The sequence below is a fragment of the Canis lupus genome, chromosome 13, assembly GCF_011100685.1.
Source record: "Canis lupus familiaris isolate Mischka breed German Shepherd chromosome 13, alternate assembly UU_Cfam_GSD_1.0, whole genome shotgun sequence".
Taxonomy (NCBI): Eukaryota; Metazoa; Chordata; class Mammalia; order Carnivora; family Canidae; genus Canis; species Canis lupus.
In genome coordinates, this window is record NC_049234.1 from 9,302,049 (window position 1) to 9,318,017 (window position 15,969).

Consider the following 15,969-nt stretch of genomic DNA (forward strand, 5'->3'; position numbering starts at 1 on the left):
TAGTAATGACATATGTGTAGTACCCTGACAGGTATTCAAGGCATAGAAGCTATTACTATTTCTTAAATGGTATATAGTTGGCATTGTATTAGTTTCAGGTACATGACATCATGATCTGATATTTGTGTATATTGTGAAGTGATTACCACAGTGGGTTTAGTTAACATCCATCACCATACATTGTTACAATTTTTTTTCTTATGAGAACTTTTAAGATTTTCTCTCTTAACAGCTTTCAAGTACATAACACAGTATTGTTAACTATAGTAACTATACTGTATATTATATTCCCCAGGACATATTTTATAACTGGAAATTTGTACCTTTTGAGCACTGTTACCTATTTTCCCACCCCCAGTGCCTACCTCTGGCAACCACTAATCTGTTCTCTGTTTCTAGGAGTTTGTGTTCTTTTTGATTCCACATATAAGTGAGATCATATAGTTTTTGTCTTTCTCTATTACATTTACCATATGCCCTAAAGTTCCATCCAAGTTGTCATAAATGGCAGATTTTTTTTTCTCTTTTATGGCTGAATAATATTTCATGATACCAGTCTTCTTTATCCACTCATTTGTTAATGGGCTTTTAGACTATTTCTGTGTATTGGTTATTGCAAATAATGGTGCAATGAATGTGAGGTTGAAAATACCTATAAGATAGTGATTTTGTTTGCTTTGGTTAAATACCTAGAAGGAGAATTGCTGGATCAAATGGGAGTTCTATTCTGAATTTTGTAAGAGACCTCTACTGTTTTTCATAGTGGCTGTGCCAATTTACATTCCCATTAACAGTGCACAAGAGTTCCCTTTTCTCTTCATCCTTGGCAAGACTTGTTATGTCTTGTCTTTTTGATAATAGCCATTCTGATATGTGTGAGCTAATAGCTCACTGTGGTTTTGATTTTCATTTCCCTGTTGATTAGTAATGTTGAACACGTTTTCATGTACCTGTTTGCTATCTGTATGTCTTCCTTGGAAAAGTATTCAGTTCCTCTGTCTCTTTTTAATTAGGTTTTTTTTCTTTTTCTTTTTTTTTTTTTTTTTTGCCATTTATTGTATGAGTTCTTTGTACGTATTAGATATTAACTCTTTAGCAAGTAATTGAAAGTATCAGATAATTTGCAAATATTTTTCCAATTCCATAAATTATGTTTTCATTTTTGTTGAGTGTTTTCTTCGTTGTACAGAAGCTTTTGAGTTTGATATAGTCCCACATTTTTTTTGCTCTTGTTGGCCTTTTTTTTTTATAACCTCAGTTATAGTAGCTTTTAGTAAGTAGAATGTATCGATATAATTTTTCTTAATCTCTTTAATCCTTAACTTTTGACTTATGTGTTTGTGTATATGTATAGTTTAATCCCATTGGATTGTCTCTGTAAGCAATCAAAGAGCATAGGTAAAGAAAAATAAATAAAATAGTATTATTCTAGGTTAGCAGAAAGTAATTTAGATTCAAAGGACAGAATGGAGGAAATCTACAATGGATTGTTCCTGAATCTGTGTTTTCACTAATATCATTTTTTGTTTTATTTCAAGTGGTATAAATTTCTAGACCATTCTTAAAATGTATTAATACCCAAACATCCCAGAGTCCAAGATGGTTGATTTTTAAAATTATCTTGTAAAGGTTTGAGAGGTACTAGTTTCCAAAGCACACATTTTAAGTAGTTACTAGCCCTCTACCCGCCTTCCAATCATGCAAAAAAATTGATAGGGTAACAATTTATTTATTTATTTTTAAAGATTTTATTTATTTATTCATGAGAGAGGCAGAGACATAGGCAGAGGGAGAAGCAAGGCTCCCTGTAGGGATCCTGATGTGGGACTTGATCCCAGGACCCCAGGATCATGACCTGAGCCAAGGGCAGACGCTCAACCACTGAGCCACCCAGGTGCCCCACAGTAATTTATTCTTAAGTTTTCTAAGACACAGGTGAACTCTAATTCATCTAAGCCTTACTCTTTAATTGAAACTCATGTAATCATTTTACTCAATAAGGTTTTACTGCTTTTTTTCTTGGAAGAATGACTACTATGTGTCTTCATTACATAGGACCATTAATAATTGATTCTCATACACAATTGTGTGAATTAGAGTGATCTGTGGAATTTAAAATACATAGTTCCCTACTCCCCACTTAACTGAGATCACTTTTTTAGGAGTGTAATCAGAATCTTTCTTTTAAAAAAAGCCCTTCAGGAGAAGAGACAAGTAGGTTTACAAGTAAGTTTAAGAACATTGCTGACTAAAGGTAAATTCTTGTGGACCTTCAGTGTATTAGGATTCTCTAGAGAAACAGAACCAAGAGGATATTGGTGTACATATACATGGGTGGGAGGAGGGAGGAAGGATGTATAGGGAGAGGGAGAGGCTTATTATGAAGCAATCAAGGAAGCTGAGAAGTCCTAGAATCTGCTGTGCAGCTTGGGAGACCCAGGAAAGTTGGTACTGTAATTCAGTTTGAATCCCAAGTCCAAAGGCCTGAGAACCAAGGAAGCCAGACTGAGGACAGGAGAAAATGAGATGAGATGTCCCAGCTCAAGTAGTGAGGCAGTAAAAAGGAGTGAACAACTCTCTTTCCTTTGTAGTTTTATTCAAGCTCTCAAAGGATTGGGTCATGTTCACCCACATTGGGGAAGGCAATCTATTTTAGCAGTAAATCTGTCCACAGATTCAAATGCTAATCTTATCTGAAAACATCCTTAGACATACCCAGGAATAGTATTTAATCTGGGCAGTGCATGGTCAGTCAAAGTGATCTGTCACACTCAGAAAAATTAACCATCACAGTCAGTTTTTACAGAACTTACTATTTTTTTATAGTAAAATTTAAATATATTTAAGTAAACAACTAGCTATTAATGTTTTGTATGTATAGTTTTTTGTGTTTTTTTTCTTAAGATTTTACTTATTTGAGAGAAAGAGATCGTGCACAGGCTGGGGAAAGGGGCAGAAGGAGATGGGGAAGCAGACTCTGTTGAGTAGGGAGCCTGACATGGGGCTCAATTCCAGGACCCTGATATTATGACCTGAGCCAAAGGCAGATTCTTAACTGATTGAGCCACACAGCGGCCCCTATGTATATAGTTTTTTTTTTTTTTTTTTAAGATTTATTTATTTATTCATTCAGAGAGAGTGAGAGAGAGGCAGAGACACAGGCAGAGGGAGAAGCAGGCTCCATACAGGGAGCCTGACGGACTCAATCCCGGGTCTCCAGGATCACACCCCGGGCTGCAGGTGGCGCTAAACCGCTGCGCCACCAGGGCTACCCCTATATAGTTTTTATACAACTATAAAAACGATGTAAATTTTCTGATAATACCGAAAAAACTAGAAAACTGCTAAAATTTAGATTATCATTATATTAGTGAAATGAAGTTTCCTATTGTTTTCTGTCATTTGGTGTGTTTTCTAAAGCTTATGTAGTTGGAAAAAAGATTCCCAGGGGGTTCTCATTCTCATGTACTGTATCTTGTGAGCACCCTTGCTCTATAACATTAATTTTGTCCTTGTTTATATACTTCATTGTCTTATTAATATTTAATGATTTTTATTTTACGTTTCTCCATTTAGTTGCAGGTTCTATTGAGGCTAGCATCCTTACTGTATTACCATGTATTTGAGGTCCAAACTAATTTTATTTGAACTAGTCAAGTCTGATTGACTTAGTGTGCCATGATGTTATTTGGCCTCCATATGGTATGAACACATTTACAAATTAAGTCTGCTTTTATTTTTCTCAGTTGTCTACTACAGTTAAAGTAGTCTTACCTACTAGCATGATTATAATCACAAAGAGACTTGGGTGCTAAAATTGTGGGGCAGTATTCAGTTAAAAGATATGTCATTATAATGATACAGAATATTCATGTATTGAATATCATTAAGAGAGAAATATAAAATTAAAAAATTCTCTTAGGAAACTTAAGAAGAGATCTCAAGAACATAGCTATTGTTCCTAGTTTTAGAAACATTGCTGTGAAAGGTTTTAAAGATTGCTTTTTGTTTTCTTTAAAGATCGATATCTGGAAATGGAGAAATTGATTTGAAGTAGAGTTGGGGTTATGGATACTGTTAGGAAGGAATTTCAGAATCAGCTTTTTCCTTACACCTCAAACAAGAGTCATACAAGAATCATACAAGAGTATATGATGTTCTTTATGTGATTTCTGATGTATCCTTCTGCTTGATTCCTTATCACATAATGTTTATTTTGGCTTGTTAGACATAGGCAGACACATTTGATTATTTTTTCATTTGTGTTGTTGTAAATTGTTAACTATTCCCTTTGTGAGGTTGTAACCCAGCAGGGTGTACTGCAGGTGTATATTTAACAGGTACTTAATGAATTGAACTGAACCAGCTAACTAAGAAAAGCTAAGTATTTATTAAAGGAGAATTAAATCATGGATCATTTCCTTGTGAATTTGTTAAAATGAAACTTGTTCTTATGCTTTATTGGCTATAATTCTAGGTTTACCTAGGACCACAAAGGTATCTATGTTGCTAGTTTTTACCTTTGTATTTAAGCCAAATTGAATCATTGTATTTTAGTTCATCTCTTTTTTTTTCTTTGTTCATGAATCTGTGTTTTTAAAGTAAGTTTTTCTAGAAATACTTTATTCATGAATTTTTTTCTGTAAAAAATAATACTGTAGCAAATTTCTGCTGTTACGTGAAGATCAGAAGAGACTTGGATTGCAATTGTAAACACATTTAAAGCCCTACCAGTTTAATTGTTTTCTGTATTTACTATTTGTCACTAAAATTTGAAAGTAATGATTCTTGATTTTCTTTCTTTTTAAATAGATATGATGATGCTATACAACTATATGATCGAATTTTACAAGAAGATCCAACTAACACTGTAAGTTAGCTGATTGCCCTGGTGATTGTCTAAATTTTATTTTAAAAGGTGAAATTAATTGATTTTTGAAATAATGGAAAAGTAAATATGAAATCAGGTTTTATCTTCTTATTTTAGATACTTTATGTTGGGCCACATTTTAAAACTAGATTTAAAACTCTTCAGTGAAATTTGACTCGTGTATCTTTTTGGACAGAAACTGTGGAAATTTAGAAAGAAAGAATTTTACGTGCTTGCAAAAAGGTCAGCAGAGCTCAGTGGTTTTATAATATTTTGAAGTTTATGATAAATAACTTGTTTGGGTAGTTATATTTTAGTTTTAATGAAAAATGAAAGGGGTTATCAGTAATTGGTATATGGAATTAATAAAGGTGTTTTGATTTGGTTTTACTTTTTCTGTCTTACACTTGAACAGTAATACATATATGTACATATATTTAATATACTTGTGTATGTATACATATACTTGTATATATATGTGTGTATATATATATAAAGAAATATATATATTTTGTTTCCTGTAAGATAACATCTTTAATTTATCCTGATTTGAACAAATATATCAGTATATCGGGCAGAGTATTTGTTCTAAATATACTTATATCGTATTATTTGTCTTAAAAATATGCTGAAGATTTTTTTGATTTTTGAGAATAGTTAGAATTTTATTTTAATATTTTTGCATAATGGCTTTCCTCAGACATACCTTTTACTCAATGAAAAGTTATAGAGATTTTAGATAACATATCAGGCATTTTAATATTTTTTTTATACCCATGCACACATATGCCTGTTAAAAGCAAATCATATTTTAAAATTTTTAAACAAAAACCAGTTTGTTTTGCCCTTTTATAGGAGATATTGCTATATTAACACAAATACATGAACGTTTTCTCTTATTTGGCAAGTGTTTCATTGAAAATATACATTTTTGTTAAGCCACTTAATGTGTAATTGTGGATTATAAGATGCAGAAATAATAATTGAACATTAGTTACTTAATTTAAGTAAATTATTCATGCTTTCTTTGGGCAATTATTTAATATTGAAATGTGTAATATTTAGTTAGCTTTTATCTAAGGCTTTCTTTGGTCATAAATCTGATCTCTGCTTGTCTCTTCTGATACTTTGTGGTAATACTTAGATCTATTGCTTAAATGATAGTCTTTTTTCAGCTTTACTGAGATACATTTGACAAGTAACATTGTATAAGTTACACAATGTGTGCATGTATATGTGTATGTGTATGTGTGTGTGTGTGTGTGTGTGTGTATATATATGTAGTGAAATGGTTTAGATTTTTGCTTTTAATATTATCCCATCCCAGGGACATTTCTTCTGGAAAATTCCTAGGTTTTTGGGGGGTGAAGAGGTAGAGATAGGTACTTGAATGGCAAGGATTTATTATTTTGTGAGGATTCTCAGCATATACAATTTCAGGGAGAAGTTTTGAGAGAGCTGCAATTCTACCCTTGGTAAAAAACAAAAAAAATCAAAAATAGAAAGAGCTTTTGTTAGTATATCTACATATTTCCAATAAAAGTTCATAAAAGTTATGAATAACTTTCCAATTTTAACTATTCTACTCACTTGCCACCTGTTTTAATAAAATAGCACCATTTTTCTTTTCCTGAAGCATTTTCATTTACTTACTTATAAGACTTCACTACAATTTCAAAGGTATTCATTTTTCACGCAGCCAAATATTAAAAATATGAAATCAAGTTTCCAAAAAAAGTTTGCTCCATTTTTTTTTAATACCAAGTTAAAAATCAACAGCTTTTGATTTTTTCTTGGTATTAGGAGTCAAACATTTTACTTCTGTGTCAGTTTAAGTTGGGGATATTTTTAATAAATTATTTCACTTTTTCAGGATCTAAGATAGTATGTAATGATTTTTCTGTATTTGTAGTAATTTCTATGTTCTCTGGCTCTAAGATTGACTAAAAGAGAAATCCAAATGGTTTCAGTCATAGACTATATATGAGGTGTTGGTAACTATGTCCCTTAGTTGCTAGGTAAGTATTTTAAAACAAGGTGACTAAATACATTTTGTTAAATGTATTATTCTTTCATTAAATATTATCTTTAACATCCTCTTAGTGCCTTCTGTAAATGTTTATTGAGTATCTGTCATGAGTCACCAGAATGTTGGGTGTTACTAAGCATAAAGACAGTTTCTATGTATCCATAGAAAGCACTGTGGTAGACTTTGAGAGAGATAACAAAACCATGTAAACCTAGAACTAATTAAGTCTAGTAGGGGAAGACTTCACTTATATTAAACAGTTAAGTGGCAGTGTAGAATACATTACAGTTTCTTTTTTCAAACCAACTATAATGTATTACCTCAAAGGTGGGAAAGTCTAGTTTCACCCTCATCCATAGTTATAATTCAGGCTTTTATACTGTGATTCTTTGTGTTGTATGAAAGTGATCATATGACTATTAATGGTCTTGTGCCTCTGTGTTTCTAGATATCCAGTATAGAAATGAGGTTGTTCATTCAAGCTTTAAGGAGCTTGGAGCTTCCCTTTTATATGTGTTCATTAATCTTTCAAAAAAAATATTTAGTGCTTATGGTGTGCTTGGTGCTGGGAATAGAAGAACAAATTAGACACCCACCTGACTGTGCTTAGGGATGCAGAGTGATCTAGTGAACAGATTATGGACTTTGAAAATAGACTGTTAAATTTTTATTCCTTAGTCACTTGCTGTGTGATTTTTGAGCCTTGCATGGCTTGAAGGATGAGTGTGGTTGAAGTGAAGTAGGGTGGACAGAAACTGTGGAAATTTAGAAAGAAAGAATTTTACGTGCTTGCAAAAAAGTCAGCAGAGCTCAGTGGTTTTATAATATTTTGAAGTTTATGATAAATAACTTGTTTGGGTAGTTATATTTTAGTTTTAATGAAAAATGAAAGTTCTTGTATCTCCTGAATGAATCCTTAGCACTATTTAAGTACAAAGTCTATCTAAGGAAGAAAGAATAAAGTGATTAGAAAGGAAGTTTTCAAATTTCCTTTAGGGAGGTTGCTGAAATGGACTCCTCCCGCCCCTATCCCATCTATTTTTAAAAGGTTGTGAATATTTTTTTGAAAAAGTAATACCTATGTTAAAAATTACAAACAATACAAAGAATATATGGTAAAAAATAAGTCCTCTCACCCCGGATCTCATGTTCTCCTTCACTTAGGCAAACATTGTTAACAATTTCTTAATGTATTCTTCCAGAGGTTTTTTTCCCTCATGTACACACAAATATGCACGTGTGTATGAGTGTATCTCTTTTTTTTTTTTAACATTTTTTATTATTTATTTATTTATGATAGTCACACAGACAGAGAGAGAGAGAGGCAGAGACACAGGCAGAGGGAGAAGCAGGCTTCATGCACCGGGAGCCCGACGTGGGATTCGATCCCGGTTCTCCAGGATAGCGCCCCGGGTCAAAGGCAGGCGCCAAACCGCTGCGCCACCCAGGGATCCCGAGTGTATCTCTTTTGACAGAGTTGTTGGAAAAGCAAATGGTGGCATATTCTCTCTTGCATGCATTGTAAAGATCATGCTGTATGTCAGCACATCCTTACATCATCCTCTCAATAGCTGCATAACATTGCATTGTATGATGTATAAAAAACAGTTTCTTGAAAAACAGTCTCTTGAAGTAAGACCCCTTGATGAACTCTTAGATTGATTCTGATATCTTCCTCCCTGGAACAGTGCTTGCAGTGAATGTCATTTGTACGATGAATTTCTACTCGGGAATCCATCTGGAGGTCCATGCATTTTAAATTTTGATAGATGTTACCAAATTTCCTTGCACAAAAGTTTTTTAGCCATCCATATTCACTTCTGTGGTATAAGAGAGTGCTGCTTCTCCTGTATCCTCCCACATGGTGTACTATCAGCTTTTTTGTTTTTAACCTCTGGCAGTCTAATTGGAAAAAAAAAAAAGTTATCTTGTTATAATTTGCATTATGAGAGACGTTGAATATTTTTAAATATGCTTTAAAAGCCATTTGTATTTCTCTTTCCAAACTGCCTCCCTCCTTTGATATGTTTTCCAAATGAAATTTTATTTCTGTTCTTGTTGAAGAGAGGGCATGGTTCTGGTGCTCTAACTAGTTAACCTCATCCTTCTTCCCCACTCTTTGACTTCTGAGAAAAACTGGGGTTTTGAGGAGCAATATTTTATACCTCTGAATTGGTTCATTGTACACAGTGACTGGAGATGCATCAAGAAGTCCTGTGTTGGGTATCCCTGGGTGGCTCAGCAGTTTAGCGCCTGCCTTTGGCCCAGGGCACGATCCTGGAGTCCCGGAATCGGGTCCCGCGTCTGGCTCCCGACATGGAGCCTGCTTCTCCCTCTGCCTGTGTTTCTTCCTCTCTCACTCTCTCTATATATCATGAATAAATAATATCTTTAAAAAAAAGGCCTTTGTTTTTTAACAACCTGGTATGTGACACTTAAGAATTTTTATTCTTAGAAAATGGAGAACGAATGGGGTGCCTGGGTGGTTCAGTCAGTTGGGCATCTTTCTCTTGATTTTGACTCAGGTCATGATCTCAGGGTTGCAAGGTCGAGCCCCGCATGAGGCTCTGAGCATGGAGCCTGCTTAAGAGTCTCCCGCCATGCCCTCTTTCACACACTTATTCTCTCTAAAAATAAAAAAGAAAATGGACAATGACTAGGAAAATCCACCAGATTATTTTATTTTATTTTATTTTATTTTATTTTATTTTATATTTTATTTTATTTTATTTTATTTTGTTAAAGATTTTATATTCATAGAGACACACAGAGAGAGAGGCAGAGACATAGGCAGAGGGAGAAGCAGGCTCCACACAGGGAGCCCGATGTGGGACTCAATCCCGGGTCTCCAGGATCACACCCCAGGCTGTAAGCAGCACTAAACCGCTGAGCCACCAGGGCTGCCCACCAGATAATTTTAGAAATAACTTTGTTAATAATACACGAGATAGGGGCAGCCCCAGTGGCGCAGTGGTTTAGTGCCGCCTGCAGCCCAGGGCGTGATCCTGGAGACCCTGGATCGAGTCCCACGTCAGGCTCTCTGTATGATGCCTGCTTCTCCCTCTGCCTGTGTCTCTGCCTCTCTCTCTCTCTGTCTCTATGAATAAATAAATAAATAAATAAAAATCTTAAAAAAAAATAATACACGAGATAGTTTGAAGAAAGTGCAGAGATTAAATAATTTGTAATTGGGCAGCTGTTCTGTTTTAGGCCAGAGATCACGGGGATCTAAACCTAGGACAAGTAGAATTGGAAAGGTTAGGGAATGGATGAAAGACTATTTTACAATAAAAGTACGCAAACAATTAGAATCACTTAGCTGTGAATGGTTTTTAGAAAGGTAGTTCTCAAATGTGAAATTTTAGTTGTTAACCAGTGAGAGTCAAATATTGGATTAGTCTTACTGTGAGCTTTTATCTCTTAGCTTGCCTAAGCACCAGTCAGTTTTTTCTTTGCTTGCTTTTAAAATAAAAGTAGGCTTTTCTTCCTTTGAAAGCTCCTTAATGGAAAAAATTATGTCTGTTGCATAAACTAATGCCTAGCATATGGTAGGTCTTGAGCGAATACTTGTTGAATGAATACTTTTCAGAAAAGGGGTGTAATAATTATTGTGTTTTAGTTGTATTTCATATTTCAGAAAGAACAGATTTTACCTTGAAATGTGAACTCCCTCTTATGATTTATGAAATATTTAAAGTTTTGTTTTGGAATTAGACGGAATTGCCTCTGTGCCAAGGGTGAAGATGCTTTTAGAATGTTACATTTCCCAGGGTGTTGGGCGTAAGACTTGGTGAACCCAGAACACTGCTTTCCTTCTGTTGGCCAGTGTCCCAGCATCTGCAGTATGGGGAGATCTAGATTGTATTTTGCTGGTAGACCTTAATCTTTTAATCCTTTCCTAGGTGTTCTCCCCCACTTTGCCCCCCAAAGCTTATATTTTAAGACATTTAAGACAAGTTTCAGGAAGAACTGCTGGTTAGCCCCTTTGTACATAATGTTACAGAAGGCATGTAGTAAGTTTGATGAAGATTTGTTCATAGTCATCAATATTTTATATTTTATAATAGGCATTCTAACTCTGTTATTAAATCACTTAATAATCACTTAAAATGTGGAACAGTTTTTGTTTTTAAGACTTAAACTGGCATTTGCAAAGATCGATCCAAACAAGACATTTAGAGAAATTCAGAACATAGGCATATTTTTCAGGAAAAAAAACTATAAGAAAGAAATAAATGGAAATTGATAAATATTCAAGATCCTACTTAACAGTCCAATTAATTCTATTTTAAAACTGTTTTGACATATAATTGATATAGAATACACTGCATATATCTAAGTAAGATGTATAGTTTGATAAGTTTTGACATTTGTATACTTGTGAAACCATCACCATAATCAAGATAGTGAACAAAACTATTATTTTCAGAAGTTTTCTTTGATCCTTTCCATTTTTATATTTCCAAAATATATTCTTGAGCTTTCTTGTGGGATATAATTAAGTTACTTGAAAACGATTTGATCCTTTTGGGTCTTAGACCTTAGAGAGGTCCAGAAAATGCTTATAGGGCTAGTTACTTATTCCCCATTACAATCCTTCTGGGTACCCAAAGCTGAGTGACTCAAGGGAAACCCTTGAGATTCAAGAGGAATCTAGAGTTTTTATTCTGTATTCTTTGTTTCCCAGTGCTGTGTCTACAAACTCTAGCCTTTGATCTTCCTGGGCTCGCAGCTCCTGAACTCAGAGAGTCCACTGAACTCAGCCTGATATTTCTCTTTTTTTAGATTTTTATTTTTTATTTTTTTTAAGATTTATTTATTTATTTATTTATTCAGAGAGAGAGGCAGAGAAACAGGCAGAGGGAGAAGCAGGCTCCATGCAGGGAGCCCGATGTGGGACCTGATCCTGGGACTCCAGGATCACGCCCTGGGCTGCAGGCGGCGCTAAACCGCTGCGCCACTGGGGCTGCCCTGGTTTTTCTCTTTTTGCACAGGATCCCTGAAATTCTCAAAGCAATGAGCCAGGGCAATAAAAATAGGGCTCACCTCATTTATTTTCAGCCTCTCGGGGATCACTGTTTTTTGTTGCCTGTTGTCCTGTGCCTTAAAATTGTTGCGTGTATTTAGTCTAATTCTTTAGTTGGTTCAGGCAAAAGGATAAATCTGTTCCCATCTTGGCCAGAAATGAAATCCCTATAAAATTATCATGATAAATAAAGATCGGTTCTTAGGCCAGCATGTGGTAGTATTTTTCTTTAGAAGAAATAAGGTGGAAACGGCTGTTGCTTGGTATGTAACTTAATAATATATTATTGCCTGTATGATAATTATTGCCATGTAGGTATTTCTTTAAGCTATCATACATAATTTCATTAGGAAGATTGGCTTTGTGTAGCTAAGAGTTGCCACTTAAAAGTTTGTTTTAGACTTTAGACTATTAGGAAATAAAGTGCTGTATCTTAAGTTTTACATGATCAGTCAACATACTGCTTATATAATAGAGATTTTAGGGTATGATTCCTAAGTTGTTTAATATACGTTGGCAAATTGAATTAAAAAAAAAGGGTATATTTAAAACCTTCAGTGAAATGTTAGGTGGAAAGCTCTTCATTTTTAAAATAGGCTGTTGCAAAGTTAATACTGAATTTAAGTTAATAGTGAATTTCTCACTTGACGGGATGAGCACTGGGTGTTATTCTATATGTTGGCAAATTGAACACCAACAAATTGAACACAACAATTTATTTATTAAAAATAAATTTATATTAAATACTGAATTTCTCTTTGTTTTACATTATTATAAAATTGTAACATTCCTCCCACTACAAATATGTATAATACAAAATAATAATAATAACTTGTTTTACTTGTAATATTTCGGATTCTTTCAGGAAGTTTCCTAGAAAGATCTAGCATGGGAATCAGAAATTTCTGATTTTATTTTTGATCTTACCTCTCTGATGGCATTTAAGTTGTTTAAACCTCTGATTTCCATCATTTACAAAAGGATTGTTTTTTAAAAGGGATTTTAAAGATTAGTTATCTTTGAAACACTACAGCAGTGCTTTACAAACTATATTCTACAGCATATTGCTGACCTAAAAAATCAGTGTATGTTTAGCAGTAGAGAGATGGTTCTGTTGTTAAATTACTGAGAAAATGAATTAACAGCTAGACAGGTGTTTTTAGTATACCCATCTTCATTTGAAACTTTTGTGCATAATGGTATCCAATACAGTGTTCATACCATAGCTCTTACCATGACTGTAGAGGTGGTAATTGTTTTTAATGTTTATACTTTAACTTTTTGCTTGATATGTCATATTTCAGTGCAGTATTTTCAACAAGTTTCCCCAGATCTATGTAATATCTCAACTGGTGCAAATCCTATAGAGATTGGGACAAGATACTAATATCAAACTAAGTAAGCCTGTGCTGGGCCTTTAAAGATTTCATAGGTAAAGCTTTTGGCAAGGCTTAACACCTATTTTAAGCATAGACTAACTGTATAAAAAGAAGGAAGATAACATTTATTCAATAATATTATATACTATGTACTGTGTTAGTTGCTTTACATTGATATTTGGAGATTTGTGTATTATGGAGGTTTGGGAAGGTTAAATATTTTGCCTTTGGTTAATAAGCTGGTAAGTGCCAAGAGTTGAGATTTATTTCTTGTCTTTTTTGTTTTAAAACATGAACTCTGTTCTACCATATTGTCTGTAGAAGTAGTATCATGATAAGTGAAAGGAATAAACAGTTAAATATGTTTCAAATGTGTTGGATTGGTGAAATTAGATACGACATATCCAAAAGAAATTAGTTTTTAAATTATATGTTAAGTTATCCATCATCTATTTTCAGAAGAACTTGGGAGAAGGCTCTCATTTGGAGTTTAATATTCTTCCTAAAGTCTTCAGGATTGAGTTACTTTTAGAGCTTTTCTTTTACTTTCTTTCTGAATTCTTGAGGCTTTTTAAGTGGTACGTTTATTATGGCACTTTCATTGTTGTACAAAATGAAATTATTCCAAAATACTTGAGTACCTACCATTTGGCAGGTGTTGTGTTAGACCTTTGGCATGAGCTGAATAATCAAGGATATATTTTTTTTAAGCATTTCATTTTTTTTTTTATTGCCAAAATGCTGTTATCATTGTTATTATAAATATCACTGATAGTCTTATTTGTAGGGAGTCTCTTGATTCTGGTTTTTTTGACTTTCACTTTTTTAGAGCAAAACACACACCTTTTTCACCCATGTTAGATAGCTCCATTTGTTTAAAGAACACCATTAATTTTATTTCCCTTGTCTGCATCTTGTGGAATCTATATTATATAAAACAATAATGATCATGTCCATAATTAATAAATTTAACTTGGCCATAGCTTTTGTTTGTTTTATTGTTTCGCTATCTACATTGAATTAAATAAACAGAGATGGAGGAGATAGAAATTTAATAATTTATATAATGCCCTCCAGTCTCTGTTAACTACAGCTTTAAATGGATAGCCTTGAGTACACACAATGTTACTGTCTGACTACACACAAAGTTGCTGTCTTCCTTGCCTTTGCTTCTGTGTTCCTTCATCTATTCTGTCCTCCACACAATTCCTTCTTTTGCTTTTTTAATGTCTTCTTGTGCTATTTCAGTGTAGGTATCACATCTGGGATCCTCTGCTTTCTGCCCTTACACTTCCTCCATTCTGCCAGTTTGTGTTAGGCTGTCCTCCATGTTGCCACGACACCCTAGATATCTCTATCATTGTCTTTTTATTGGATGTGTCTTTTTCTCATGAGCTGCTGTGAGGAATTATCTATTCTTTTTTTTTTTTTGACCTCATATTTTCATTGTTTTGCAGAGTACCTGTTAAACAATAAAGTTCAGTATATATTTGATGAATGCATAAATTAATGACACTGATACTTATATTAGTCATTTAAAAAACTTTAAAATGCAAGGTGAGGGATCCCTGGGTGGCGCAGCGGTTTGGCGCCTGCCTTTGGCCCAGGGCGCGATCCTGGAGACCCGGGATCGAATCCCACGTCGGGCTCCCAGTGCATGGAGCCTGCTTCTCCCTCTGCCTGTGTCTCTGCCTCTCTCTCTCTCTCTCTGTGACTATCATAAATAAAAAAAAAAAAAAAAAAAATTTAAAAAAAAAAATAAAATGCAAGGTGAAATGTTTTGTCTACTTATAAAATATTTTTTTCAGGTCCTGTATTATTCTTGAAAGACTTACAGATAGATTTTCTCTTAAAACTGAAAAAAGTTATCAGGAGCTATATTTTATAATGACATTCAAGTGGCCATGGTGAGATTTTTTTTTTTCCTAATCTCTACTATTCCTCTATCTTTTAACGTACAAATCTTATGAATGAGACAGAGTAAAGGACTTTAGGCTGGGTAAAGATTAGAATTCCCTGCTGGCTTGTAATTATCAGAATCTGGATGGTTATTTATTTGAATGAAATGATGCATACATTGTGTACATCAAAAGTAAAGCATATGTGATTGTTAGAGGAATGTTTGAATTCCCCAGTGGGATGTCATAGGGTATGTTTATAAACTCCCACTAAGCAGTAGTTTGACAATGGAATTTCGCTGGCATTGAGATAATAATTTGCACAGTCAAATTACCTTCTTTACAAAAACCCAGGGAATCATGAGGGCTTAATCCTTTATTAATGTCAACCCATAGGCTGCAAGAAAGCGTAAGATTGCCATTCGAAAAGCCCAGGGGAAAAATGTGGAGGCCATTCGGGAACTGAATGAGTATCTGGAACAGTGAGTGTCTTACAAGAGGATTGTGTTTTGTTATTCTGATAAATCTTTTTTAATTAAAATGGAATTTGCATTTGATTTTCCTTTTTTGCTTCCATGCTGTTCATTTACAGAATATCTACACCTTTCCCCCCCACCCTTTTCCTCTCACCAGATTTGTTGGGGACCAAGAAGCCTGGCATGAACTTGCAGAACTTTATATCAATGAACACGAGTAAGTTGTAAATTTTGTTAGGAGTGCAGTTTTTTATCACTATTAGATAAGTTCAGAAGACATAGTGGTTTCTG

The 15,969-nt window shown here is 34.1% G+C and overlaps 1 protein-coding gene across 7 annotated transcripts in view; it reads left to right on the top strand.

Annotated features, from left to right (window-relative positions):
- EMC2 (ER membrane protein complex subunit 2) overlaps positions 1-15,969 on the top strand; it is a 402,125-nt gene that overhangs the window by 10,670 nt on the left and 375,486 nt on the right. For all 7 annotated transcript variants that reach the window (XR_005368539.1, XR_005368538.1, XR_005368540.1 and 4 more), the window contains exons 5-7: positions 4,813-4,870; positions 15,599-15,684; positions 15,836-15,895. Coding sequence is in view for 4 of the 7 variants with exons in the window: in XM_038555336.1 (XP_038411264.1) it covers positions 4,813-4,870; positions 15,599-15,684; positions 15,836-15,895 (204 nt within the window). In the remaining 3 variants the exon portion in view is untranslated. The remainder of the gene's footprint in view (positions 1-4,812; positions 4,871-15,598; positions 15,685-15,835; positions 15,896-15,969) is intronic.